The sequence below is a fragment of the Megalopta genalis genome, chromosome 6, assembly GCF_051020955.1.
Source record: "Megalopta genalis isolate 19385.01 chromosome 6, iyMegGena1_principal, whole genome shotgun sequence".
NCBI lineage: Eukaryota > Metazoa > Arthropoda > Insecta > Hymenoptera > Halictidae > Megalopta > Megalopta genalis.
In genome coordinates this window covers 15,017,606-15,044,567 of record NC_135018.1, presented here as the reverse complement: position 1 = coordinate 15,044,567, position 26,962 = coordinate 15,017,606, and the positions used below count along the sequence as shown (strand labels likewise).

The window sequence follows — 26,962 nt, the reverse complement described above, 5'->3', positions numbered from 1 at the left end:
AGTTTCGGCATCTTTCATTACTTTATCATTTCTTCTTTCGTTACTTTATTATTTCATCTTTCGTTGTTATTCTATTATTTCATGTTCATTATTTAACAGTGATGTAAATTAATTTTACGCGCCGATGGTCGCAATAATTTGAATAAACTAGCGAGTTCTATCCTCCGACGCAGAATTGTGCATTTTCTGTTTCTATTGATACGTCACTGACACAATGGTAACTAAGCAACCCTTACATTAACTGTTCGCAGTATCAGAGGGTTGCCAGTGCGCGTCCCACCCTCGCGTGGTGCGGTTCATAATCAGCAGGTAGAGGGAACCTCGTGGAAGCGTCATTCAGTGTCCTAAACACACCTGAAGGCATACATCGCGCGATGGAAAAAATTCAAAAGTTACCGCTACCATTTTCCCGAAAGTAAGCTTCACGTTAAATCACTTTCCTCGGCAAACGTTTGACATACGCCAAGCTGAACGACTTCTATTTTTCATCAGAAGCGCACGTGTGTAACACATCTATTAAGAAACGATGGTCCTATGCAACCAAGTGCACTGTTTATGACGAACAAACAAATATCGATACACATTCTTACGTTTTCTCTTCTTTTTCATCCTCTGGTACTGCAACAATATATTACTGCCACAAATCCGCAATAGGAAATTCTTCTATCTAGAAAAACTTGAAATTCTCTTAAGGAGTTGAATGAAAATTGTTGCATTAGAACGCATGGACTGCGCGCAAGGGTTCAGAAACATAGTTTAAACGTTTACAGATCGCATCCGATCGTTTTAGAACGGATGGGATCGTGGCAAATACAGATAAGACAATTAGAAAATTGATTTTACCTGTTTATCCGTTGTGATTGCGCATACAGAACAATTTTCTTTTTCGCGATCGTCATTCACGGATCGAACGTTACCGCGTATTCCGAAACATTTCGAATAAATTCCGTAAGCCCGTGTGAATGAATCACTCTAACAATAGGGTCGTTACTATCGCACCAGTCAATTAACTCTGAAATTGCACTAGATAAGCGGAGACACATGCTTCATATGCGTCACATGCACGTAAAGCACAGGCTATAAACACGGCGTTACATACCATAAATATTAATGCTCCACATACCTGTACAACCACCTACGATTTAATTGAACTTTTATTCTCTTCCTACGACGAACTACCGTACTTGCTATCAGTTTCATATATTTCTTCGACGTGAAATCCGTGCGCGTTTCATTGAACGGTGAAAAGCGGAAACGCGGGGTTCATCAATCAGTCGCAGATAGAAATCAGTTGCCGTTCAATTTTCCGCGACAAGGCAGCTTCGAGAGTGAACGTTTAAATAAATTTCCATTTCATTCTCATTCTGTTCGCGGGAAAAACGCGGATATACGTACGCGGGTACACGCTCGCCTGAACTCTGCATAGTCGTTCCGCTACCGTGCCTTCGGTGTCGATCGCGTTAATCGTAGATGGATCATCGATTCGGTCCCCAATAGACACGATGAGTCGAGCGTTCTCACGGTGTTGGCCGCACGTAATCTTACATGAAACTGGAGATGTTATCATTAAATATTAACGACGCGCCATCACGAAGAGCGAACGGCCTACGCGAATTATTAACGGAGCAATAACGATCGACGTGCGGCACGGTGAATCAACGAAATAACGATTTTCAGTCATCGCCGCGTTAAGGCAACACGTGCACACGTGGGTTCGTTGTACGTGTGTATATATATCATTAAACGTGCGCCACTTTGTTAGGGTCGGCCACTCTGATTCAACACCTCTGACCCGTAACATTGCTTCGCATTTTCCTACCATACAACCCTCTTACGGACATTCTTATCTATTCGAAGCGGCTGCGTTCCATCCAGCGTTGCTTAATTCACGCAGAACTCCGAATCTCCGCCGATAAGACGCGAAATCGCGTATCGAGAACGAAATGCAACAGAGGGGAGGGGGGGGGGGGGAAGTTCTCGTAAATGGACTTGTTATGCGTTCATAGCGATGATCCAATTTTGGAATACAGAGGAACAGATTAGTAGCGTTTTCCGTTTACTTTTATCGCCGATAGTCTTCTCATTGACGAAATTACTAGACTGCGGATATGATGCATTTACGGCACGAACGAGTAGGTGCAATTTAAAACAGTGTCAGGACTAAGAGAAACGGAGAACGTTGATGCATTCATCCGAGCGTATAAAAATTATTAACGAAAGAAGAAAACTCGTGCTAAGCAGCTATGTCTCGTAACTGATGAAGACCATTTTTATTTCACGTAAAGAACCGCAGTCTATTACTTAATCTACGTAATTGCAATCAGTATGAAAAATCGATGGTTTTAGTTAGCATTTTCGATTCATTGACCTATTCAAACATCGATGAAGATTGTTCAAATGCTTTCAACTGCACGATTTAATTGAATATTAAAACTGAACTGAAATTGCAGATCGTTCTCATCGATCGCAGCTAAAAAAAAATCAATGCAGGAACAATTCAGGTTGTTGTAAAATTCTGTCAAGTTCAATTATAAATTGCAGGCTAATGGGCCAACAAAATGATTGGTCTCTAGAAAAAAAATCAATTTATTCGCGAACGATTTTTCGTTCCGGTCCCCTGCGTTCCCCCGGCTACTTTTTTCAAATCGATATGTCGCAATTACTGGACGCGCAGTTGCACAAAAAGGGGCTACTATCGTGACGATAATTATTCGTCGCGAGTTCCGACGCTCGAGACGCCGTTAGCGGTGTTGTGTAACACGCGTAACGACGAATTCGGTGGCTCTTTTTTTTTTCTTTTCTAAACAAGTATTACAACCGGTAACATCGTCCGTCGCGTGCGGTTCTTCGCAGTCGGAAGAATCGCGGCAAGAATTTGCGTCAGCGCGAAACAGAATCTAGAAGGGATAGATCGTAACTTCAAAACCGCTATCGATTCTCACGTACTGTTGCACACATTATAAACTGGCTTGAAGTCTGGCTCCGCGATAGCGTGACACGTGACGAGAAACAGCCTAAGAACGTAGATAGTGCTGTTTAAGAACGGCAGTAACACCGTTCGAATTGCAGGGGGAAAATTGGCCCGATGACACACATGCCCGTCCGGAACCGATTTTTGCGTTTCACGTGCAGGACGTCGCCTGACAAACCCGGTCCGTCACTGTCGACCGATTCTCGATTCCTTCGGCAAATCAATCATTTAATTCGTCGGAAAGCTGTCGCGCCGGATCATTCTAATCGGACTGCGGATCTTTATGTAAAATTCAAATTCTGCGCATCGATTGCGGCGTACAGGATTTATACGGAAGCTCGTTTCTCGTATAAATAATGCGAAACGGTATTCCCAGATTATACCAAGGTCTTTGCTGTGTGTTCTCTATTTTCACGAAGGGTCCATTACACAGCAAATAAATTAAATCGAACAATTAGATATTTAATCCGCATATTTTTCCCTACGAATTGTGTCGTAAATCAAGTTGGTTCGGTTATAAATGCAAGGGCGTAGCTTCGCGAAATCTGATACTTTAGGCAACTTCGGTTCCCCTCTTCTTTAACTTCAATTTCCGCGAATTGAGCCACGAGAACGAACGTTTGCTCACACGATCCTAAGCTATTAACGAAGCACGAGGAACGGGTAAATCCTTTGACAGCCGCTATATACATATATATACGCGTCGTCGCTCCGCGATCATCGTTGACGATAATTTGATTGAGATTTTTCATTTTCGAAATGTACTCGAACCCGACCCGAGCTACCTCGTGGATAGCTTCAAGGACACCCGTCGACAGCCGATGGAAGCAATATCGGTTGGCGCTATCACGCCAGTGGCGTGCACGGCTGTCCAGTGTTAATTTCTTATCAAACTTCTTTTCCCTTGGAAATTAATCGATTCATATCGCTCTATTTCCCGGGCACATACTCGACGGTTGAACGCCCAACTTTCGGATGCGCTCGCTTCTTCCAGCGTTTCCCGGCTTTAGAACCGCGGCGGTAAAGTTTCGTTGATTTTAGGCTCGCGACGACAGAATTGGGTTCCGCGTTCTGTAATTCGTTGCGCGGCGCTTCATCGGAAAATACGAACGCGACCGATCGCGATCAGCATCCTTTTATCAATCGTACTGTTCCTGTTAACGCACGAACCTTTTTTTCATTTCGCTTCAAGCTAACGCAAAGGCGAGATTTCTTTTCGTTCAATCCTTGAAGAATTATAATATTATAATATAATATCGTTATTATGATCCTTATATAATTATAATATTATAATATAATATTGTTATTATAATCCTTATATAATTATAATTTTATAATATAATATTATTATTATAATCCTTATATAATTATAATATTATAATATAATATTGTTATTACAATCCTTATATAATTATAATATTATAATATAATATTGTTATTACAATCCTTATATAATTATAATATTATAATATAATATTGTTATTATAATCCTTATATAATTATAATATTATAATATAATATTGTTATTATAATCCTTCAAGGATTAAACAAAAAGATATTATAATATTATTAGAAAAATATGTTATAATATAACATTATAATAATATTGTAATAATAATAGTTCATTTAATCGATTGGCGCCCTTTAGCACACAATGTAAAAGATGTTAGAAAATATATAGAATGAACCTTTTATGTTATTTTATTCTTTTTATTAGCTGATGTTTAAATGGACGTATTTGTTTATCGAAAAAGAGTTAATCCAAAGCGAATAACAGCTGTGCTTAATTTTGAATCTCCACCGATTCCACAGTTCCGCGTAGTAACCAGTTCTCTCGCGATAACTAGGCCTCCAGGCAATTAAAGCGACTGAGACGAATGAGCAGCTGCGCCTTTTAGCATATTCACTTCTTCTCTCGCTGCTTACCACGCTTTACGAAGCATAAATTGCTACTGTGGCTCTTCATTGTCCAAACGTACGTTCGCCATCCAAAGATCGACGATTCAGTGTAAACCGGAGAGTGCAGCATGGATTACGTAAATTTTATTTTGCGCATAAAAATATCTGCTGATGTAATTTAACGTCTCACGTCATTGATCGGAACAATTTTATTCAAATGACGATTGCTAAGCGAATTTCATGGATCTCGAGCGAACGCATGTGCAAAAAGACGCAGCGAAATAGAAAATGTATTCATTCTCATTCGGTTAGATAGATGTAAACGAAAAGGAAATAAAGAAGAAATAAATAAATCTTTAACGCAGATGTCCATGTTATTTTTAATCTAGTAAAATTATTGATGCAAAAAATAAATTTCTGCCAATTTTGAAAAGCGACCAAATAGATATTTCGAAATTCTTTGTCGCAATGCCTGTTCTATTTGGAATAGAATGAAATCATTGAGGCGGTTCTATTCATCTTCAGACAATCGATAACAAATGAATACAAGTGAAGAAAAGCCGTGAAAAAATGAATACGACAAAATTGATATTCCGTGCATACTGCTTAACGGGGGATCATTTTGTATCCGTGTAAGACAAGGTATAAATATTATTTTTTTCCGTTCGAGCTATATTGATGTATACAATGCTGTTACATAATATATTTCGGTTCCTATATTAATGCAGAAACAAATTAGAAATAATTGATAAAAGAACATTGTTAGTACAAAAATGCCTGTTTAAAATTCTGTGGACATGTTTTCACCTTCCCTCAACACATATTCGTCCGCATGACGAAAATTCGTCGTTTCGCAAACAATCACCAATAGCCAAATGACGAAAATTCGTATATTACAGAAAATAATTGATTCTTGTTCTTTTAATTCTCATTAAAACCAACAAAGCGTACACCAAAATTCGATCCACCCGGCAGACTAAATTATGATTTACGTAAACATAAATGCGTTAAAATAATGACCGCAGGAAAATTACCGAAGGAATATGTGTCAAGCGTGCTACAATTAATATGATACTATTGCTATTTCGAATAACATCGTTGCTACGGTGAACGGATCGCTGTTTTCATAAATCGGTCGACGAATTTCGGAAATCGGATGACCGTCGACGGTCCGCCGGATCGCGGCGCAAAAGAAGAAACGGTAAAATTCGTCAAGACGCGACCTTGCCGTGAAATCCAGCATAATAGTTCCCTACGGGTGATAGGTGTTGTGGCGTTGGGTTTCTATGGCAGCGAGTGACCTGGTCAGTCCACCACGTGGACAGTAACCGAGCCTTAAATTCGGGTCGAGTTTAGTGATAAGTTCCTGATAGGATCTGCGATCGTGTCGGGCCGTCTTCAGGGAACGAGGCCTCGGTGTCTGTCAGTCAATTATTAACCAAACTATTCTTTACATCGGCCTATAGAATGAGGTTTATTAGAAAACTGGCCGGCCGATCGATACCGCCTTCTCTCGTCCCGGGGACCAGCGAAAAATCTGCACGCGTTCTCATCATCGTTTATTTGTCGCGGCGCGGCCCGTCGTTACGGAATCACCGTTTCCGTATCACTGCGGCCGAGCAGACAACACCTGCCATATCCTTGTATCGGTGATCATTATTGGCGAGGCTTTCTCTCTGTCGGCCGGTCATTCTCAATTACGCAGCGGCTGTGTTTACTCCTGCCGCGGTAACGGTAGCTTAAACCGTTTCGCTCAGACAGTGGAAACGGATACCCGGGAAATTGCACGGTGAAAAAACGGTAGCAAAACCACCGGACATTGTAGAAACCGGCTCCAGACTTCCAGCTGGCCATAGACTGTCGTTTTGAGGATTATAAGTTTGTGCATTTATTCTTTACTGAATTAATTTTTATGAAATTTATGAGATTTATGAAATTTATGAGATTTATGAGATTTATGAGATTTATGAGATTTATGAAATTTATGAAATTTATGAGATTAATCTAAAGAGAGACTGTTCTTCGTCAGTTCTTCGTTTTCAATAGTTTCCCCACTTGAAGAGACAATTTTTATTCACCGTATGTCTTCATCTATTTTCATTTCTAGATTTTGATAACGGTAAAATAATATTTTATTTCCATTTAGAAGAAAGAATCATATGAAATCTTTGTCATAAGCCTAACCCGTTGTTGCAGCGCAAGGGATTATGAATTGAAAGTACTTTTCACCCTTGATGATAAGGCTGGAGAAATTGTTCAATGAGCATCTTCTATACAACTGCTGACTTCAATTTTTACTATAGTAACATCTAGAGAAGTTTGTTCCACACGAAGATCCACAATCTAGCAAAATTTTTCGTATCAGCGTGCAACCAAACTTCCTTATCAATAGACCGCGGATTTTATGCATTGATAGCAAGATGAGTAGACATGATTTAAAACGGTGTCAAGAGACTAAGCTCATCGAGTTAGAATGACCGGTTTCACATTTCGTGTCATAAAGTTGGCTGAAATTGTAACAACATTTTTCAGAGAGAATCAATGCATTTTCTTAATCCGATCATACATTTTAATGAAAATAACGAAATAAATGCAGTCTTTTCGTCGTTATAAATCAACAATTGTTTGCTACTTTTAGGGCTCGGTAGGCTTAGCGTTAAAATAAACCGAGAACGTATTAATCCGAACTTGGAAAAATGATCAGAGAAAGAAAAGGACTTCGGCTCTTACGTCGCGCAATCGATGAAGACAATTTTTATTTTGCACAAAGATCCGCCGTCCATTTATAATATTTGCTCGTTTGAAACGTGAAACGAAATTACACGATGTCGCAATAATCGTGCGATACTAACGCAGAATTCTGTTCGTTTTTTCAAAGAACTGACAGACTTTAGCGAGCGGTGTGGCACCGGACATTCTCTTCGGCGCGATGAGTTCGATCCGTCGACAGGTCGAAAGATGCTACCGCGCGAGATCAGGCTAGCTTCGAACCGGTGCCAGAGACGGGCATGGACACTAAGACTCCGCCAATCCCGTTGAAGGTCCAGGAGAAGCCAAAACCGAAGCAGCCGGAAAGTGTGGCCGACGTGTCTCTGCCCCCGCTGACACCATACAGGAATCATCGACAGAAACAGAAAACCACCGGGACTCAGTGGTCGCGTGATGCACCAACCGCCATACGTTATCAGGATCATCAGAAAAAAAGGCCTTACAGGTACACTTGCTCTCCCTCCCTCCCTCCCACCCGCACTTCTCGATCGATATGCATTTCTTCCGGCGTTGTTTAGACCGGGTTTCTCTGTTCTCGACTCTGAGTTAACCAATTTTCACGCGCGAAAAATATTACATTTCTTCGCCAGAAATTATCGGAAGACAAAACCAGTCGCTTTTCCCCTGTCTCTCGTTCGAATATCCATTTCTTCTTTCGGAATGATCACTTTGATAAAACATTGTCGAAGAACAAACTGTTCTAGTATTAATGTGAAACACTTTAAAAAGGATCATTTTGGTGAAATTTCGCCAACGTTCCAACTTATTAATTTTGAACTCCTTAGAAAGGATCATTTTGGTGAAACTTTGATGTTCCAAGTATTCGATTATTAATTTTGAATTCTTTGAAAGGGATCATTTTGATGACACATTGGCGAAGTTCAAACTGTTCCAATGTTAATGTGAAACTTTTTAAAAAGCAACATTTTGGCGAAACATTGATGAAGTTCAAGCTGTTATATAAATATTAATTTCGATCTCCTTAGAGAAAGGATCTTTTTGATGAAACTTTGCTGAGGTTCCAATTGTTCGAATATTAATCTGGAGTTCCTTTGTGAAAAGGATCATTTCGATAAAAAATGAATTAAGTACAAACTACTGAAATATTGATTTCAAACTCCAACAGGATCACTTCTAAGAAAAAAATTGCCGGAGTTAAAGCTACTCGGAAATGAATTTCGAAATTCTTAAAAAATATCACTTCGATGTAAAATGATTGAAATTCAAACAGTTATAACTCCGCGAAGAAATGTCGTACAGCAATCTGCCTAGGCTCATTTTAAAGCGTGAAGTTTTCTCTTTCAGAATCCAGAGATCATTTTCGTCAAACGTCTCCTGTAGCGGAGGCATGAAATTGAAAACATTGTATTTTTCCGTTTTCAAAACTTCTTTAAATCTTTGATTCTATAATTGTTCAACAGTTTCCGTCGTTGTTAACAAATTTCGTTCAAGCCAAAAATTAGCGCGAACTTGAAGATTGAAGCTTCCCCTTTACAGCAATCCCTTCAATTTTAATGCACGATTGTTTCTTTCGAATTGGTCGCACTTTGAATCGAAAATGTGGAAAATAAAATATTATCGAGTATCGATGCTTGAAGCCGAAATAAATGGCGAGTTGACAAAAACAATAATTCATAATGGGGTACTCTACAGTAGAGACTACCTTTCAGCCCCGATTATTTGACAACGGTGAAAAGTTTCCGAATCGTTTGATCGTGGTAGTGAGAAATGATCGTTAATTGTTGCAGAGTGTTGCAAATCGGCGCGACGCCGTTGATGCACGCCTGCCAGCAGGGCGACAGAGCGAGAGTGTTAAGATTGCTGAAGGAGCAGAAAGAGACGATAGGCTACAGGGATCGGACACTGAGGAGTGCTCTGCATTATTGCATGGACGCTGGAACCGGAGGTGCCGTCGCTGCGGCGGCACCGGAACTGGTAAATGCACCCGACGCCGAAGGACACACGCCACTTCATTTAGCAGTTATCGCCGGCGACACACAATTGGTGGCTGTCCTCCTAGCAAATGGTGCCGACGTTAACGCTAAGGACTTGGAGGGGCACAGTGTTCTTCACTGGGCCACTGGTAATTCCTCCTCTTACACCTTTCGCCATATTCCGATCGATGACTCCGACGAAATCCGCCGCGACTCGTTTCTTTTCCAACTTATCATTTGTGACAGACGGCTTGGGACGTTACTATGAAAAATACTTACTCTAAAAAATGCATCTCTCGCATTCGAGCCTATTTCCATTCTGCGTCATTCTTTTCGTTTTATACGTAGAAAATTGAGTCTACTTTAGTCTTATCGTTCTTGAAGACGGTCACGAGAACATTCGGACACTTTTTAATACGGAATCAAATATCAAAATATTGGACCAAGTGTCTTGAATTTTGTTTAAACGTTAGAGGAAGAATCGTCAATGAAAAATTAAAAATAACAACGTTAACCGATTAACCACAAACGAGATCTACAAAATGCATTGTTCAAAGGTTAATTATTCGCACAAAGTAAGTAAGAAGGTAAGGTAATTATTATTTATTAAGATAAGGTTAATTATTCGCACAGTAAGAAGATAATAGAAAACTCATATTTTTTAACTTCTTCATCTTCTTATTATAACAATCAATTTTGATTTTTTTCAAAAATTTTTCGACGATTGTTTGTAGTAAACGAGACTCTCTAACATTTGAAGAGAACTCAAATCATTTGGCTCAGCGTTTACATATTTATTCCGTGTTCAAACATGTCCGAATATTTTTGCGACTGTACATTTTTTCAAATTCATTATATAAGGTCCTTAAGTATCCTAAAAATCGTTTTCGATAAGGGCGTAGCAATTTTCGACGGTGTCTCAGAGTCATCATCCGATTGCGAAGTTCAATTTTTGGAGCAGCATCCACATTTAAACAGAATTACAATGATTATTTAATACCCTTATTGTTCACTATTCATCGAATACTTTTCAATAGTTGCCAGAGAAATGAGCCGTTTATTTTGAAAGTGGCATAAGTCACTTTGTTTTTAAGTCGATATATTTAAGGGTTTGCGTTTTAACACGTTTAAAAATATGGATGCTAACTTTCGAGAAGATTTACTTGTATTTGTTATCTCAGGATACTGATATTTTTCTCAGTATAAATAATTTCGTATAAATATTAAAAAATCATCACTTTTCATTACGGTAAAGTGACTTATGCCACTTTCAAGATAAACGGCTCAAATTGTGAACATTTCAACATCAATGAGCGAAACAGCTCGTGTTGTACGAACACTTTTATTTCTCCATTTCACAACATCCACCGAAACTAAAACTTCTTTACGTCGTTTTCGTCGACGCCTGCAATGCGAGACGTTTTAATCGACACTTCAAACCCGACCTCTACTAAAAATATTTCATAGCTAAATCTACCCGCGATTAAAACATTATCAGAGAAACAATTAACCGACACGTTTCCCGGTGCCGCGAAATTTCATCGGCGCCGAAACAATTCCCGAGAAACGCGAACGGCGTGGCGGCGATATGCAGTTTTTACAGCCGGACCACCCAGTCAAGGATCATGACATCATTATGGAAATAAGGGAGAAAAAGATTGGAGTACGCGCGGGAGGCCGAGCCGGCTCGCGAATAAGTAAACTTCGGTGGGGAAAGGTCAGAATCGCGAACGTCGGGAGCTCTAACGATAGTTGAAAAGCTGCGGAAACCGTGAATTACGGGACGGTATCTTTTCTACGGATCTCCGTTGGCGAAACATTGCAGGGGGGAGGGGAGGGGGAGGTCGGTGGAGTATTGGTCAAGTAAGGTTAGTGGGTCAGTTTCGGTGACGACATTCCGGTTCGCCGGTGAACACGCGAGACCCACGCCGAGATAATCCTCGAGATTGACCATAGTCGTCCTTGATGTATTCAAATGACCGAAGATTTATTGCGGACCACCGCGAACGCCCGGTTCAGCGATTCCGCGCCGAGGAAAAAGTTCTCTAATCAGCGGCTGCATCTGTGTAATTCCCGGGCCGTCTCGTGCGAGGACGCAAACAATTCGCGCGGCGAACTTCTTGGAAAGTTCCGCTTCGAGGCCGGCTGATTGCTGCTCCGACACTCTCGGGGTCTAATCGTCTCTTCGACGGATCAAATGCTAAACGACGGTGTCTCACGAGCCGATCTTTTTTTTTCGAGTGATGCCGCGCCCACGGTTATTGATAGGTTCTCACGGCGAATTTAGCGGGGTCGTAAGTCCCGCTTCGCTCGCTCGCGACGATATCGACGCTGAAGATTAAGATCACACCGGTTTCACACAGGGTTTCTTTTAACGCTTTACTTTACTACCGGGAGCCTATTAATTTTAAGTAATAATTTGTTGTCACATTATACGAAACCAAATAATCGTTTAAATTGCTGTCAATTTTGAAGAATTTTTTAACGAATTCTCAACCGTTGAACTTCGACTTTGGCAAACTGCATAAAATGTTAAAATTGTTGAAATTATAGAGTTCTGTCATTATTATACATATACAATAGGTCTCGGAATTATTTGCTCAAATTTGAAAATTAATTATTGCGCTAATCTATTATAACTTTCCAATTGTTTTGGCGTGAACTTAGAGTAAACTTAGAAATTTAACATTGATTGATGCGCTATACAAATGTAATGCAGATTTGGATCGTGATGTTTCAATTGGATCTCTTTTCGATTTCGCTATTTATCGTGTTCTCTTCGTTTCCGCTGTTTATCGTGTTCTCCTTATTTTCGCTGTTTATCGTGTTCTCTTTATTTTCGCTATTTATCGTGTTCTCTTTATTTTCGCTATTTTTCCTATTCCGCCGATTCTAGTTGCGTCATAGGATAGTGGAATCGGGGTACAGACCAATTGCTGTGCGCCTTTCGGTTATAAATTAACTTCATATCTGTCGACTAAAACGTATTCAACTTTGTTATTCTTTTATCTCTGTTTATTCTCGAATAAAACAATTTAATATATCTTTTTAGACTAATACAAAGTTAATCATGCTCGAAAGTGATCACTGTCGAACGTTCTAATTGGTTTGTAGGTGTGTCTGAAATCGTCTTTTAGTCGAAAACGCGAGAAACTGCCATCGGAAGTAGCGTTTCGGAATTTTCCCACGTGACGTCCGTATGTTTGGATTATGATGAAGGCGGTCGTAAACGATTCGAGGCATCGCTGGGCCTCGGCAAACGACATCGACTTACCTCGCGGGAGCCATGTTTGCTCGATCGGCGGATTAGAATTTGCGACAACTACACCAGTCCATTAACACCTTCGGAAAGGCCGCGGTTTACTATGGCATTCATAACGGAACGTCGCGTGTGCCCCGACATTCATGATTTTATGAATGTCGGAGGACCTTTCGAGATGCTTTACATATTGGTTTCATGACGGATTAGCGTTGCTTAATGTTTTGTTCTTGCAAGAAAACGACCCGTTTGACGGCTTGTTTGCCTCGGTATTACTTGGTCGAATTATTGCGCTGGGTTCGCAGGGTGGTTGTTGTCGAGAGCATTGTTTGCAAATTTCCTGTTCTAATATATATATATATATATAACTCGCGTGCAACCGAGGCCGGTTATTAATTCGAGAATGCATGAAAAAATGTGCGTTCTCAATTTCCTGTTCTAATATATATATATATATATATATATATATATATTAATTTATACACGAAAGACACAGCAATTGGTCTGTACCCCGATTCCACTACCCTATGACGCAACTAAAATCGGCGGAATAGGAAAAATAGCGAAAATAAAGAGAACACGATAAATAGCGAAAATAGAGAGAACACGATAAACAGAAAAGTTTATGGTGTATACATTTGTTAAGTTTCAAATATAGCGTATCTCAATCAATGTTAAATTTCTAAGTTCACGTCATATATATATTAGAACAGGAAATTTGAAACGCGCATTTTTTCATGCATTCTCGAATTAATAACCGGCCCCGGTTGCACGCGAGTTTTTCATTATTGAGCAGGTTTGCGCAGAGCTTTTTTAAACGGCATCGCCATGACCTTTCATTTCCTTTGCGTTCCAACATGATAATAAATAATTCATGCTACCTTATCTGAAAAACAAGCGACAACAGTTTGCGCGCCGGGTGCGGGTTTCGCGGGCAGACTTTTTCGGAAATAAAATCCCACGGGGTCGGCTGGTGAATTTATTCGTTCGCGAATGAATATTTTTGAATTTGCGATCAGCAATTTCAGCGCTGCGTTTCGCCAGATTTGAAAATAAATTCTGACGTTAACCTGTTCAGCGTGTCGAATCGAGTCGGGAAAATGCAAAATGCATAATGCAACAAGGTTGGAAGAGCGCTCGCCATCGATCCTGCATCAATTTTCATTAAACGAATTGCTCCGAGTTTGTAGAATTTTAGAACACTCACTTTCTTTAACAAAATCGTTTGCGCCGTGAACGCTGATATTTTCTCTGTCGAGACTCGATGTTTGATTGATGTATTAATAGACTTTCACTCGAATTGCATTCAGTGTGCGGCGAAGCGGAATGCGTTCGCCTGGTGTTAGCAGCAGGCGCTCGTCCTTCGACTCCCGATCTACGCGGAGGATCTCCGCTTCACTATGCAGCTCAGTGTTGTGGTGCGGCGGCTACTGCCGAGCTGGCAGTGCCGAAGAAAGTTGGCCTGAAAGTCCTCCAAACGCTTTTGGAATTTGGAGCAGACGTGAATGCGAAAGATGAAGACGGGAGGCAGCCGATTCTGTGGGCTGCGAGCGCCGGTAGCGTTGAAGCTGTCTTAGCATTGGCTAGGTAAACCTTTGCTCCATCAGATTGATCGGAACTCAGACAAAATCCATCTTTGATAATATTCAGACGCTGGGTATACATCAGAAAACTTCTACGCAGATATTTCTTGATTTTTAACATTGCCTGTTTAACTCCCGGCATCTAAATTCTAATTTACCAGCTGCCGGTTCCGATTATTAACTCTTTGGGGCACGGTGGGATTAAAAATGTCCCATCTTTTCTTTTTTTTGATACACGGTAATGCATTGTGGGACACTTTTAGACCCATCTCGAAATATTGCAATAGCTGCATGCGCATTCACGAGCCCATGTGGCACGGTGGATTGGACTATTTAAGTCCAATCCTATAGCAACAAATTGAATTCAACTATTATTATCTTTTTTATGTTTTTATATTATGCGATTACTTTGTTAATAAAAAATATACCAATTTCGTTTCATTAAAAACGCAATCGAATGTCTGTGCAACTGTGGGTCTACTTTATTCTCTGAAATCCTGTGCCCCACACAGAGTTAACCGCTTGAACGTATCAAGATCCAAACATTGAGAACCATCAGCTATCACATTATTTTACTTGAAACGTGCAAACGTTTCTCACGAACTTTATGAAAGATGATATCTTCATTTTGCACTGTGCAGCTTGAGAATTGATGTGCTCTAAGACCAATGATTAAAATGTAGAGCCGGCGGTTCAGCTGCCGCAGGAGCTGCAGACAAGGATGGCCTCACGGCTCTCCACTGTGCTGCATCCAGAGGACACGCCAGGTGCGTGGAAACTCTGGTGAATATGTGCGGTGCACACCCCGATCATGTCGACGACAATGGTTGCTCGGCGTTGCACTATGCGGCCACCCTCGGCCATGCTGACGCCACAGCTTTGATCCTTAAATTGGGCGCTGATCCTAATCGACAGGATCGCAAGGGTAGAACGTGAGTAGAGCAAAGACAATAATTGAAATTTTAACACTTTTTGCCGTAGAACAGATAGCTAAATTATCTTCCTCGCCCTTGACCCGGCAGTACACGCGTGGAATTCTGAAACGAAAGTATTCACGTGGGGGAGCTCGTAGACCTCCAGTAAAAAAGTAGCATTTATTGGTCACGATTGGACTGCGAATCTTCGTGCAAATTCTTCATTTCGTGCGTTATTTTACGAAAATCAGAATAAAAGAAAATTTTTCTTCGTCGATTATAAAATTATTCATTGTAAGAGGAAAATGCTGTTAGACCTTGTTAATTTACACATTTTCTCGCATTTTAAACATCTGTACATGCGAAAAATGCATAAAGATCTGCGATTTAATAATAATATATGAATATATCTATATACCAAAAAATTATAGCACTGTCGGGAAATGAGGAGTTCCTGAGGTCATTTGAAGTAACTTTTTCCTCAGCGAAAATGCAATCCGCGGCTTCGTTTACGAGTTATCAGCGAAAAACATTGACCAATGAGAGGCGAGAGCTCGGCAAACGTTAGACAGCCAAGCCAACGAGCGGACGAAGCCCGGTTCCGATCATTGACTCGACCGCCTTGCGCGCCAGCTGATCTCGCCCCTCATTGGTCACTGTTTTTCGTTAATAACTCGTAAACGAAGCCGCGGATTGTATTTTCGCTAAGGAAAAAGTTACTTCAAATGATCTCAAGGACCCCCCATTTCTCGGAAATGCCATAATTTTGGGACATATATTTGATATCTCTTTATTCAAATTGAAGCAATATCATTGATATAATGTAAATACGAGAAAGAGATAAGGCGGAGGAGAGCAAGGACTCCCCATTTCTCGGAAATGCCATAATTTTGGGACATATATTTGATATCTCTTTATTCAAATTGAAGTAATATCATTGATATAATGTAAATACAAGAAAGAGATAAGGTGGAGGAGGATTTCCCAATGGCGAGCGGTTCATTTGACCCACAGGTGTGTACTGCCGGGTTAAGAACATGAGAGGGGAGGGGGGGGGGGGTATTTTTACACAGTATTTTGCGATCGGCTTTTTCATGTTATGAATTATTATATGTTATGAATTATTTTGTTTAATTACATCACGATTCAATAAATTGCAGACCAGCGCTCTGCGCAGCAGCCAAGGGTCAGCTGGAGACCCTGAAGATCCTAGCACAGCATGGCGGCTCTCTATACGCAAGGACAGTGAGAGGAACCGGCGTCGCCCACGAAGCGGTGGCATCTGGCAGAATCGAGCTGATAAAATGGCTGGCGAAAAAACGCCCCGGTACCTTGGACGTGGCCACGCACGATGGAAAGACACCGTTGCACGTAGCTGCTCTGCACGGGCATCTAGATTGCTGCAAAGTCCTTTTGGACAACGGCGCGAGGATCAATGCGGTGCTTCGCACCAGCAAGGGCAACTTGATGACTGCTCTGGACGCTGCGCTTTATAGAGGGCACAGAGACTGCGCTAAATTGATTCAGATGCACGGCGGGACCACGGCGCACCAGCTGAAAATGCAGAAGACCGTACCGAATAAAGGTCAGGTTAGGTACATATACTTGTGACTTTCGTTTATTTTCGTTTCTGCGAGGATAAGTGGCGGCTTCTTGGGAATACGGAATGTCACTGCGGGACCATGCCGAATATTCCGTGGTCATGGAATATTGTTGGATATGTGGTTCAAGATTGCAAAGACGATTTCGCAGATGAAGCTAAGAAAATTGAATACACTGCTGAGAAAAATAATAGCAGACAGAAATTTTAGGTAAAAATTGGCCAACTTCGACTGACGATAACTCCGCGAGAAATCATCGCAGGATGGTGACCGTTTTCTTAAGTTAAAGCTTGAAATCTCTACTTTGAGATGCTGTTTATAGATTTTAAGTTTGTTGCACTCTTGCAACGATAACCCTTTACATGCGAGGCCGTGTTTGTTATATCGACAATTGCCAAGTTTGACGAAACGCATGGTCTTCCTAAAATTTTTTTCGGTGATGCCGTTCACAGTCGAACGAAGTTTCATCCTTCCCCTTTAATTTGAAAAAAATGGAACATGGCTGCGATTTTTTTTCGCGAAGTTACAGCACTTTACAGTGACCCTTGTATGCAAGGTTAGGTGAGAGTTAGATCAGCGTACAAGGTTACATTGAAATGTTGTAACTTTGTGAAAAAAAATCGCAGCCATGCTGCTCTTTTTTTAAATTAAAGGGGAAGGATGAAGCTTCATTTAACTTACTTAACTTAAGCACACAAATATTCCCGTCGACCGGACTTTTAACTTGCAATGCGTGCAGTGTTCGCAGCGAGGCTGCAGATGAGGCACGTGGACAGCAGCACAGACTCTGAAAGCAGCCCTCGTAGGCGAGATCGTGGCCACAAACTTCCGGATCTGTACTACGAAGAGCGATGGATCGAGAAGAGAACACGCCGAAGAGGGAATTTGCGGAAGCTGGTCCGTCAGGACAGTCGCAGTTTCAGCGAGGAGGAGGTCAGACTGTCGAAGTCGTCCTCGAAGAGAGATCCAAGGAGGGCTCGCAGCGAATCGGCACGGTAACGAGTGTCCCCATAAGATCGATATCGCGCAATTAAAACAACCTAATTATTAATTTCATTCGTAATCGTTCTCTTGCTTCAGCTACGAAGAAGACGATACGGATCAGAAGATTCGTAGAAGACGAAGTAAAAAGCGGTCGGCGAAGTCGAAGCGCGACTCCAGCGAGTCTTCCATCGAGTCGGAAAGCTGCGAACCCATTGACGAGCAGGCTAAAAGAAGGTCCGAAAGGCGAAAGGAAGTCGGTAAAATGGACAAGAGCAATGGGACCGAGGATAGAGAAGAGTTCAGAAAAGAAGACGAAGAGGAGGAAACGGTGAGCGACGATAGCCTGGAAGTGGTAGTGGTGAAACGGTCCCTAGAGAAGAAGTGTGAGAAGGTAGTATCGGGGAGAAGGTCGAAAACGCCCAGGGAAAGTTCGAAGGAGACGAAGTTCACCAAGACGCACAGAAGTACGAGAAGAAAGCTGAACTCCAGTAGATCGAAGTCGTCCAACAATGGCGACAGTACGACCGATCGGATGCATTCCTCTGACAAAGGCGCGAAAGAGTCACAGTTCCACGAGACAGGCACGCCGAGGACATCCGTCGACGAGGACAAGGACACCCAGGAGAAGATCATCGAAAGTCGATACCGCAGAGACGTGACCGATAGCACCAGCCAGGAGACCGTCGAACGCGTCGTGGTCACCGCTATGGTTCACAAGGATCAGCCTCCGGACACGCCAAAATCCGTTCTGGAGACCTCTAAGGAGGTCACTTTCGACGATAGATTGCGAACGGAGATAATCGAGACGGAGGAAGTGATTAGGGACGTTGGATCCGGTGCTGGCAAAGTGGACGATATCGTGGAGCACAGCGGCGAATCTGGCAGCAGTCTCGTGACAAAGGCAGCCAGCCTGAGGAAGGGCGTGGAGGAGAGGAGGCAGCAGATCACGCAGGAGAAGACGCAGCGTGAAAGCGACAGGAGAAAAAGTGGGGACGAGGGTGCGGGGAAGGACGACGAAGCTAAAAAGGGCACCGACGACGGTGGACAGGACAAGAGAACGGACGAAGGCAAGGAAGAGGACAAGGAGCGGGACGAAGATGAAATAGGTAAGACTCTGGACGAAGTACGGTGTTCTTTTCGCAACTGGCGAAAGATCTCTGCCATAACTGGCAAGATTGCGTCTTCGGACAAGCTCGGCAATCGAGTTAGCGAGCGAAGCAGAAGATTGCAACTTTTCTAATTTTTTTCAGTCCGTTTTACGAAACTTTCACCATCGTATTCGACTCGTTCTGCTGATTAAATTGACACCAAACACGATACAAATTACGGTTATATTGGGTTGACAACTAAGTAATTGCCGATTTGTTCAATGAAATAAAAAATTTTCTTTTACTTGGAACGAAGTTTAATCTGTAATGTATTTTCCATTTTGTTCGATGACCTTTTGCCATCTCTCCGACACCTTGAAAATTCCACGCTCGTAGAAAGTCTGATCCTTTTCGGCCAAAAACTGAGTTAAGTGAGATTTTACAGCGTCATCGTCGTTAAAAGTTTTACCACGAAGGGAGTTGTCCAGGGATCGAAATAAGTGGTAATCCGATGGCGCGAGATCAGGGCCATATGGTGGGTGTAACATCAATTCCCAACCGATATCCATCAATTTTTGCCGAGTGGACAAAGACGTGTGCGGCCTAGCATTGTCCTGCTGGAAAATGACACCTTTACGATCGACCGATTCTGGTCGCTTTTCCTTGACCGCTGCATTCAATTTGTCCAGTTGCTAACATTCACGGATAATAAAAAATAACATAATAATAATAATAATAATTTTATAATATAACATTTACGGATATCATAAAAATGGGAGTGACAGACATCTATAACTGAAATCGGCAATTGCCAACCCAATAGTTACTTTGTATAATAAGCAATTAGTTATTACACCAGTAACTATAATCATAATTATATCGTGTTTGGTACGATTTTAATCAGAAAAACGAAACGATTACGATGGTAAAAGTTTCATATAAGGAATATCGTCGATCAATATCCTTTGCTACGTTCATAATCCCACAAAAAAGTTCAGCACCTCTGTCGTAACTGTCACAGGGCAGACCCGAAATTGCGCCAGTTGTGCAGACAACGCCGTACTATCCTTTAGTCTTAACACGATCATCTCTAGCCTGCGCGTCTCTGAAACCGCGATATTTTAAGGAAACACCTGCAATTCTCTGCAAACTTTCTGTAGAATCCTCTTTCTAGGCAGGTTAGACGCACACGCGACAACCGAGACGGAAAGCCCCACGCTGGACTCCCAAAAAGACTACCATCGACTGGACACCGAGCACGAGGAGGACAAATCCGAGATTGCCACGTTGAAGTCTGTCGACGAGAAGACGGACGCGTCCGGGCGCACTTCCAAGGACGAGCAAGAGGAGTCCGAGCAGACGAGCAGATCTGAAAGTCTCACCAGAGATTCGCAGAGAGGGGATTCTACGCCGAGAACAGCCGTGGAGGATATTCCGCCGTCGGACGATGAAGAGAAGAAGTCGACGGTCGATGATGCCGGAAGTAAATCGAAAGGTAGACGAGGCAGCGTGAAGAGGAGGCCTTCATCTATCGATGAGAAGAAATCGAAATCGTCCTCCGCACAGTCCAGCGAGAGTCCTCAGAAGAGTAGCCGAAAGAAGAGAGAGTTCAAGAAACGGGAGTCTTCGACGAGGAAGAGTTCGTCGAAGTCGTCGGAGAAGGCCAGCGAAGAGGCCGCGGAGGAGGCTTCGCAGTCGCCAAAAATGATGACTGCTGAGAGCAAAGAGACGGACGTGATCTTGATAGAGGATTCGAGAAAGGAGTCGCCGGATGACAAGGAGCAAGCTGATTCGGCGCGAGGGAAGTCTGTGGACCTTTCTTCGGCGTCCAGGGATTCCGCGTTGATGGAGGAAGCCGATGATAGGTCGCTGAGCGTCGACACGCCCGTTGCCACGAAAAGGAAGCTGACGGGCGAAGAGGAAGCAGTAGAGGCGTCGTCGCCGACGAAATCGAATTTGGAGGATGAGGCGAAGGAGTCCGAGGAGGCTAAGAAGAGCAAGAAGCTGCCTATCGAAGATGCGTTTGCAGCGGGTGAGCGGTCGAGTGTTATTTATGCGTACAGGGTGTCCCAGGTTTTAATGTTCAAACTTTGTCAGTATATTCTATGGCACAGAGTACGAAAAAAATGTTATGTAAACATAGGTCATATAGAGCTTTATTAAGAAGTTATAACAAAAATTCGTTCAATGAAATGAAAGAGAATAGAGACGAAATTCGCACGGTCATAAGTTCGATCTTCGATCGATGTCAATCATGTATTTGTCAACAACGGTAGACGTTTTGAGATGTGTTAATAAACACAGCTTACATAAACACACGGCATGTGCTGATCTATTCAAGCCAATGCTCGCAGTAGCAGCAAGTTGATTACTATTTCTATTCTGAACTTTTGTTATAACTTCTTAATAAAGCTCTGTATGACCTATGTTTACATAACATTTTTTTCTTACTTCGTGCCATAGAATACACTGACAAAGTTTGAACATTAAAACCTGGGACACCCTGTATATTATATTAGGTTGCCTTTCGATGGAACATGATTAGGTGTACAGTGACGGACAAAAGAATATTTTAGAAAAATGATATTCGGTAAACAGTAAGCACGTTAAAATAATCAGTAATATACCAAAGAAGCTGGAAGCTGCGACAGATACTAAGGAAGGACAAACAAAATATTAGGAATAAATAATTAGGAAAACGTCTAATTAAATCATAATTAATAGACTATGGATATTACGCGTTTATGGCAAAAATTGGGTAGTTATGATTTAAAGTATTATAAAGATTAATGGAATTTAAGAGTGTCGATCTATTATACGTAATCTATTAGAAGGATTAATGAAAAAATGAACTTGTTATTTAATCTCTATTTCTTGCGATTCGTGCAGACAATTTCTATCTTGCATAAAAACCCGCAATAATTAAACTTACTTTTGTCCGCCTAGATTTATCACTTGCACATAACGTATGAAAAATTGATCACTGTTATATAATATACATTCCTTCTTGTAATATTGTATCGCGTTTAACCATACCGTCTGCTACGTAAACATTCTTTCGTCCGCCATTGTATAATTTCTGAATGCAATTACGTTTCATCGAGTATGAAAATAATATTTTAAAAGAACCCGCGCGTTCCTCAGAGAAAGAGAGCTTCCGGTACATCGACGAAAGTTCCTCGAGTTCGCCGAAGTCTGCTCAAATGAGACGGTCGAGGCCCTCGACGGGAAAAACAAGGACTGCCGGAAGATCGTCGTCGAGGTCGAAAAAATGTCTCTTCGAGAGCTCGGAGGAACGGTCTCCCGACAGAAGCGCCATAGTCGCGGTCATCGAGAGTCCGGAGTGGGACGACGAGGACGAAGAGATTGCGAAAGAGCTCCGAGACGTGATAGGGGAGGACGACGAGCACGAGACGGAGCTTGAAGAGGACAACGAGATCGGCGTGGTCAGGGTTCTTCCTAGCACCAGCGAGGAAGAAACGTCTCGCGTGGGCGCTGATGAGAGGGCCGAGGATGCTGACACTTTGCCTCAAGTGAGAATCGATTGAACAGAATTTTGATGCGAAACGATTATCTACGAATTTGCTGATCGATTGAAGCGAACAAATTGTCTTTGATGCACGACCAGGTGCAGCCCAGCACTCGCACGCGCGTGACAAGGATACAAAGTCCTGAGGAGAGTAGAACGAGCCGGTTGCAAGGGAAACAGCGTCGTGATAGCGGCGGTAGGGACAGCGGGATAGAACCTAGTCCGAGGGTGTCGAGGATACCGAGGAGAAGAATCATGAAATGTTGTCCGATCAGTGCTAAACAGCAGGCTCTGAACATGGAGACTATTACGAGGGACGTGCAGATCAGTTTAAGACGATATCACCTGGAGAGAAAAATCTTTTTCCAGCTGATGGAGCTGAAGAGGCTGCAGATACGACATGGCAGAGCCAACGAGCATGTCTTGGTCAAGAGACAGGTAAATCATTCTCGGTCTATGCTCTGAAAAGATCGTAATGGATCAAGACAAGAATGTCGTCTGATTTTATTGTGTTTCAGGTTGACGCCTTCCACAAAGCAGGAATGTCTGGACCAACCCTCGGGGTGGCAAAATACGACCAACCCTTAACCTTCAGGTTATTTCAGATATTGTCGTTCACGGTTCACTGAATTACCGACTAAACAAGATTGTCACTGTTGCCTGCAATTTCAGGCAGACATTCTTCGATATAAAGCTATTTTACATTGTTTGCGTAATTGAAGAAGAGAGTACAGTAATGTCTCTCTAATTCACGATCGGATTATCCACGAAAAGTGGACAATTTGGGAAGAGGAGATACGATCGTTCGAGCCTTGCAGCTCGTTTTTATAGTTGTTGATAATTCGTAACAGTAAAACGAGGCTCAAGGCTCAATTTAATCGTATCTCCTCTTTCCAAATTGTCCATTTTTTGTGCGCAATCTAAGAGTCAATAAGGGAGACATTGCTGTATAACGGATGTATTTCTTTGTCAGACACTTCGAGAGCTTTTTGTACGACCAACTGAGGAAACTTCAAAGAAGGCCAGCCACCCCAGACTTCTGCACCGAAGCGAAACAGTGTACCCAGAAAACTCATCGCTGTCATCACGCAACAAGCGCTTACACTTCTTTCCCCGTGTACACATATCGTATGTTATCCCAGTATATTTTCGAACAAATGAATTTCAGAATTCCGTATCCAACGATCTCGAATCAATTTCCAAAGATCAGCGCGTGGCTTTGTGCTTGCGCTGTATAGCTGCTTGAAAATCTCGCGAGGAAATGGAATTCTGGAAAAGGGAATTCAATGATGACGATCTTGGAAAGGAGTCAGTTACCCTATTGTGATTGTAGATTATAATTGCAGTAGGTGGAGGCGGCCAAGAACCAGCAGATCTTCTTCCGAAGATAGAAAGTCGTGGAAAGGGCCAAATGACGGTAATTTTCCTTCATGTAACCCTTTGCCCTCGAAGCCACACTTTTAGCTTTAGCTCCAAAATAGTTTCATCGACCTGCAATGTTTTCGTTTTATATACATATGTCAGTGCATTTTATGCGTATAAGATTGAGACACTTTTGACGTATACCCGTCGAAAACAGCCAATTGGTTAAGAAAGATACATACTTTGATATTGTTCGTTAAATTATATGTTTTATAAAAATGTCGTGTTTAAACCAAATATGAAGAAAAACGAACATCTGCGGTATAATTACATTAATTTATACGCTCTTCGAAGAGACGGCAACAGTATTGTTGACAGTTCTTTTCAAATATTACGTAAACATATTTGTATATACAGGGTGTCCCAAAAATGTCTCTCAATCCGAATGTAGAGGATTCCTGAGGTGATTTGAAGCAACTTTTTCCTTAGCGAAAATGCAATCCGCGGCTTCGTTTACGAGTTATTAACGAAAAACAGTGACCAATGAGAGGCGAGATCAGCTGGCGCTAGACGGCCCAACCAACGAGCGCACGGAGTCCAGTTCCGCTCATTGGCTCGGTCGCCTCGCGCCAGCTGAGCTGGGATTCGACCGCCCCGACCGCTGGCGCCGTTGGCTCGGCCGCCTCGCGCCAGCTGAGCTAGGATTCGACCGCTCGACCGCTGGCGCCGTTGGCTCGGTCGCCTCGCGCCAGCTGAGCTGGGTTTCGACCGCTCGACCGCTGGCGCCGTTGGCTCGGCCACCTCGCGGCAGCTGATCTCGCCTCTCATTGATCAGTGTTTTTCCTTAATAACTCGTAAACGAAGCTGTGGATTGCATTTTCGCTAAGGAAAAAGTTGCTTCAAACGACCTCAGGAACCTCCCATTTCCGGATTGCGAGACATTTTCGGGACACCCTGTATAAAAATGATTTTGGAACGCGATTGAACAATTTTTAGCGGTGTTTACTCGAATATTAATCGAAAATTTGTCGAAACAAATGCATATTTAGAAATTACTGGCTCGATACAATTTACCTCTTACAATTTTCGTATTCTCAGAACAATTCGACTTTTCATAGACCGAGATCGAGGTTCAAAGATTTTTCAAAGATTTCTGTTTTTCGACAGGTGGAAGTGACGCACGGAGAAGAGAAGCAAATAATAGCTCTTCCAGCTGAAAGACTGGACCGCACAAAGAAATATTACGTCACGTTCACCGTCAAAGGGGAAGCACACGAATCGGAGAAGCCTAAACCGGCGGCCGGTATCCAGAGAAATGCCAAAAGCGTTTGAGAAGACGTCGACGCCAGTGCCTTCGCGTTTCCAAACAGATTCGCTTAACACGTTGACTGCCATAGTGGTTCCGTTGGCTCCCCGACGGCATTTAACAACCAAATTGCGGATGTTTGTGCGAACATTAATCTCTACGATCCGATTTCGCTGCAATCGAAGAAAAACGAATCCGTCCTCTATCGAGAGCCGCCAAAGATTCGAGCAAAATGAATGCCACGTTGAATTTCGTTAAACCGTACGCAATGCCATGATTTAGACAATCCCGAACGCCATAACTGCATAGAATCCGCAATTTCACAACAGCCGGGCGCTATGAAATTCTTGTATAATTGTTATCCGAAAACGAATGCCGTCGAACCCGATGCAAGAATTGTTCGATTTCACGACGAATTCGTTTTCTGTTCTCGTTAACAAGCCTACCGTTCGACGAGTGTTCAATGTTACAGCGAATTAAGGCAAGATTCGCGATGTTCTTTGGGCAGACGTCTTGCTAAAATCGTACAAAACGTGTTTCTATACTTTTCTACATAATTTTTTATTTCTGTTCTCGTCGACGGCTCAATGCCGGCGCAGTTCTAACGCCGAGCCTATCTATCGAGCTCACGAATCGAATACGTAATTCTATGTATGTATTATTATAACCGAAAACAGGAAAACTGCCACAGTGAGAAGTTTATGTATAAATTTAAATTAAGCGCGTCGAATCCGATGCTACGTGAACATTCCGTTGACAATGTAAAAAAAAGAAACTGTTAAATAGCATGAAACGATTGTGTTCCGAGCGATTATTAGTGTAAATAATTCGATGCACGATACTTGCGTACCATTGAATTGTGAAACATTTAACGATAGCATTCTACGAAATTAACGTTGTTCGAGATATATTTCTTACAAAGAGTATATTATATTTTCTAACGCTTTCGCGACCGTTGACGCAAATATCGTGTTGAACGGGATAAGTAACAAAGCGCAAAATTATACTTTGACACGATTATTAGCCTAGATAATAAATAACCTATTATATTTTCTTAAAGCGACAAAGTATTTCGAATTTGTAATATTTTCGGCTTTTTTGACATTAAGATTCATCGACATTGTCGAAAAAAAACAATATGAAACTTGGTCAACGAATTCCAAGCGATTAACAACTTAATTCGAACAAACAGATTTTTCATCTTCGTATGCTCGTTTGAACGATAACGTCGAAGCCTAGTTACCATCGGTCGCGACAGCGTTAAGAAACATTTCGAGTTGTTACATCTCTATCGAAGTTTATCGGATTTTATCGTACCATGTAAAATATGAGACATTTCGTTCTTGCTAAAGCAGGGACCATGCAATAATCAACGCGCACATGTTCTGTATATTTGTGTAAAGGAAATACCGTTACAAGTGACATGTAATTCTGTGTAAAATAAATCATTCTAACTGCTATAGTCCGCATTCGATGAACACGAACACGAACATTCCTGGAAAACAAAAAGGGCTATGCAGGTTCGGATCGACCGTTGCTCCGCAAAAATAAGCCGGTCTGCGAACAACTAAACGCAACGAGCCTATTATTTCGTATTCATAACAATTTCGACGAGACGAAGGAACAACAACAAACGGATCGATAACGTTTCCCCTCTCGCTAGATAACACGAACGACTACATATAGATTGCTTTCTCTTCGCTCGAATTAGTTACAAACGAACAATGTTCGTGCGAATATTTGCAGTTCGAAAATGTTCGAAC

The 26,962-nt window shown here is 42.0% G+C and overlaps 2 protein-coding genes across 4 annotated transcripts in view; one reads left to right on the top strand and one right to left on the bottom strand.

The window, feature by feature from the left end:
* The window catches only part of Tre1 (Trapped in endoderm 1), a 119,208-nt gene that overhangs the window by 61,003 nt on the left and 31,243 nt on the right, over positions 1 to 26,962 (bottom strand). The window lies entirely within an intron of this gene.
* On the top strand, positions 239 to 26,661 carry LOC117219480 (uncharacterized). 3 transcript variants are annotated; one of them, XM_033468659.2, is made up of 15 exons: positions 239 to 415; positions 7,749 to 8,084; positions 9,388 to 9,722; positions 14,143 to 14,419; positions 15,099 to 15,347; positions 16,490 to 16,914; positions 17,670 to 17,925; positions 18,011 to 19,020; positions 20,177 to 21,034; positions 22,147 to 22,535; positions 22,631 to 22,969; positions 23,050 to 23,126; positions 23,505 to 23,659; positions 23,878 to 23,948; positions 25,061 to 26,661. In XM_033468659.2, the coding sequence occupies exons 2-15, from the start codon at positions 7,879 to 7,881 to the stop codon at positions 25,223 to 25,225; spliced, it is 4,812 nt and encodes a 1,603-aa protein (XP_033324550.2). In that variant the 5' UTR covers positions 239 to 415; positions 7,749 to 7,878; the 3' UTR covers positions 25,226 to 26,661. The 3 variants fall into 3 exon arrangements, with proteins under 3 accessions (XP_033324550.2, XP_076378829.1, XP_076378828.1); XM_076522714.1 differs by having other exon boundaries at positions 23,865 to 23,948; XM_076522713.1 differs by having other exon boundaries at positions 239 to 500.

Coding starts and splice junctions, on each gene's coding strand:
- LOC117219480 (XM_033468659.2), top strand. CDS start 7,879: ATGGACACTAAGACTCCGCCAATCCCGTTGAAGGTCCAGGAGAAGCCA. Junction 16,915..17,669: donor GAAGACCGTACCGAATAAAG/GTCAGGTTAGGT, acceptor CAATGCGTGCAG/TGTTCGCAGCGAGGCTGCAG. Junction 23,660..23,877: donor TTTCCCCGTGTACACATATC/GTATGTTATCCC, acceptor TTATAATTGCAG/TAGGTGGAGGCGGCCAAGAA.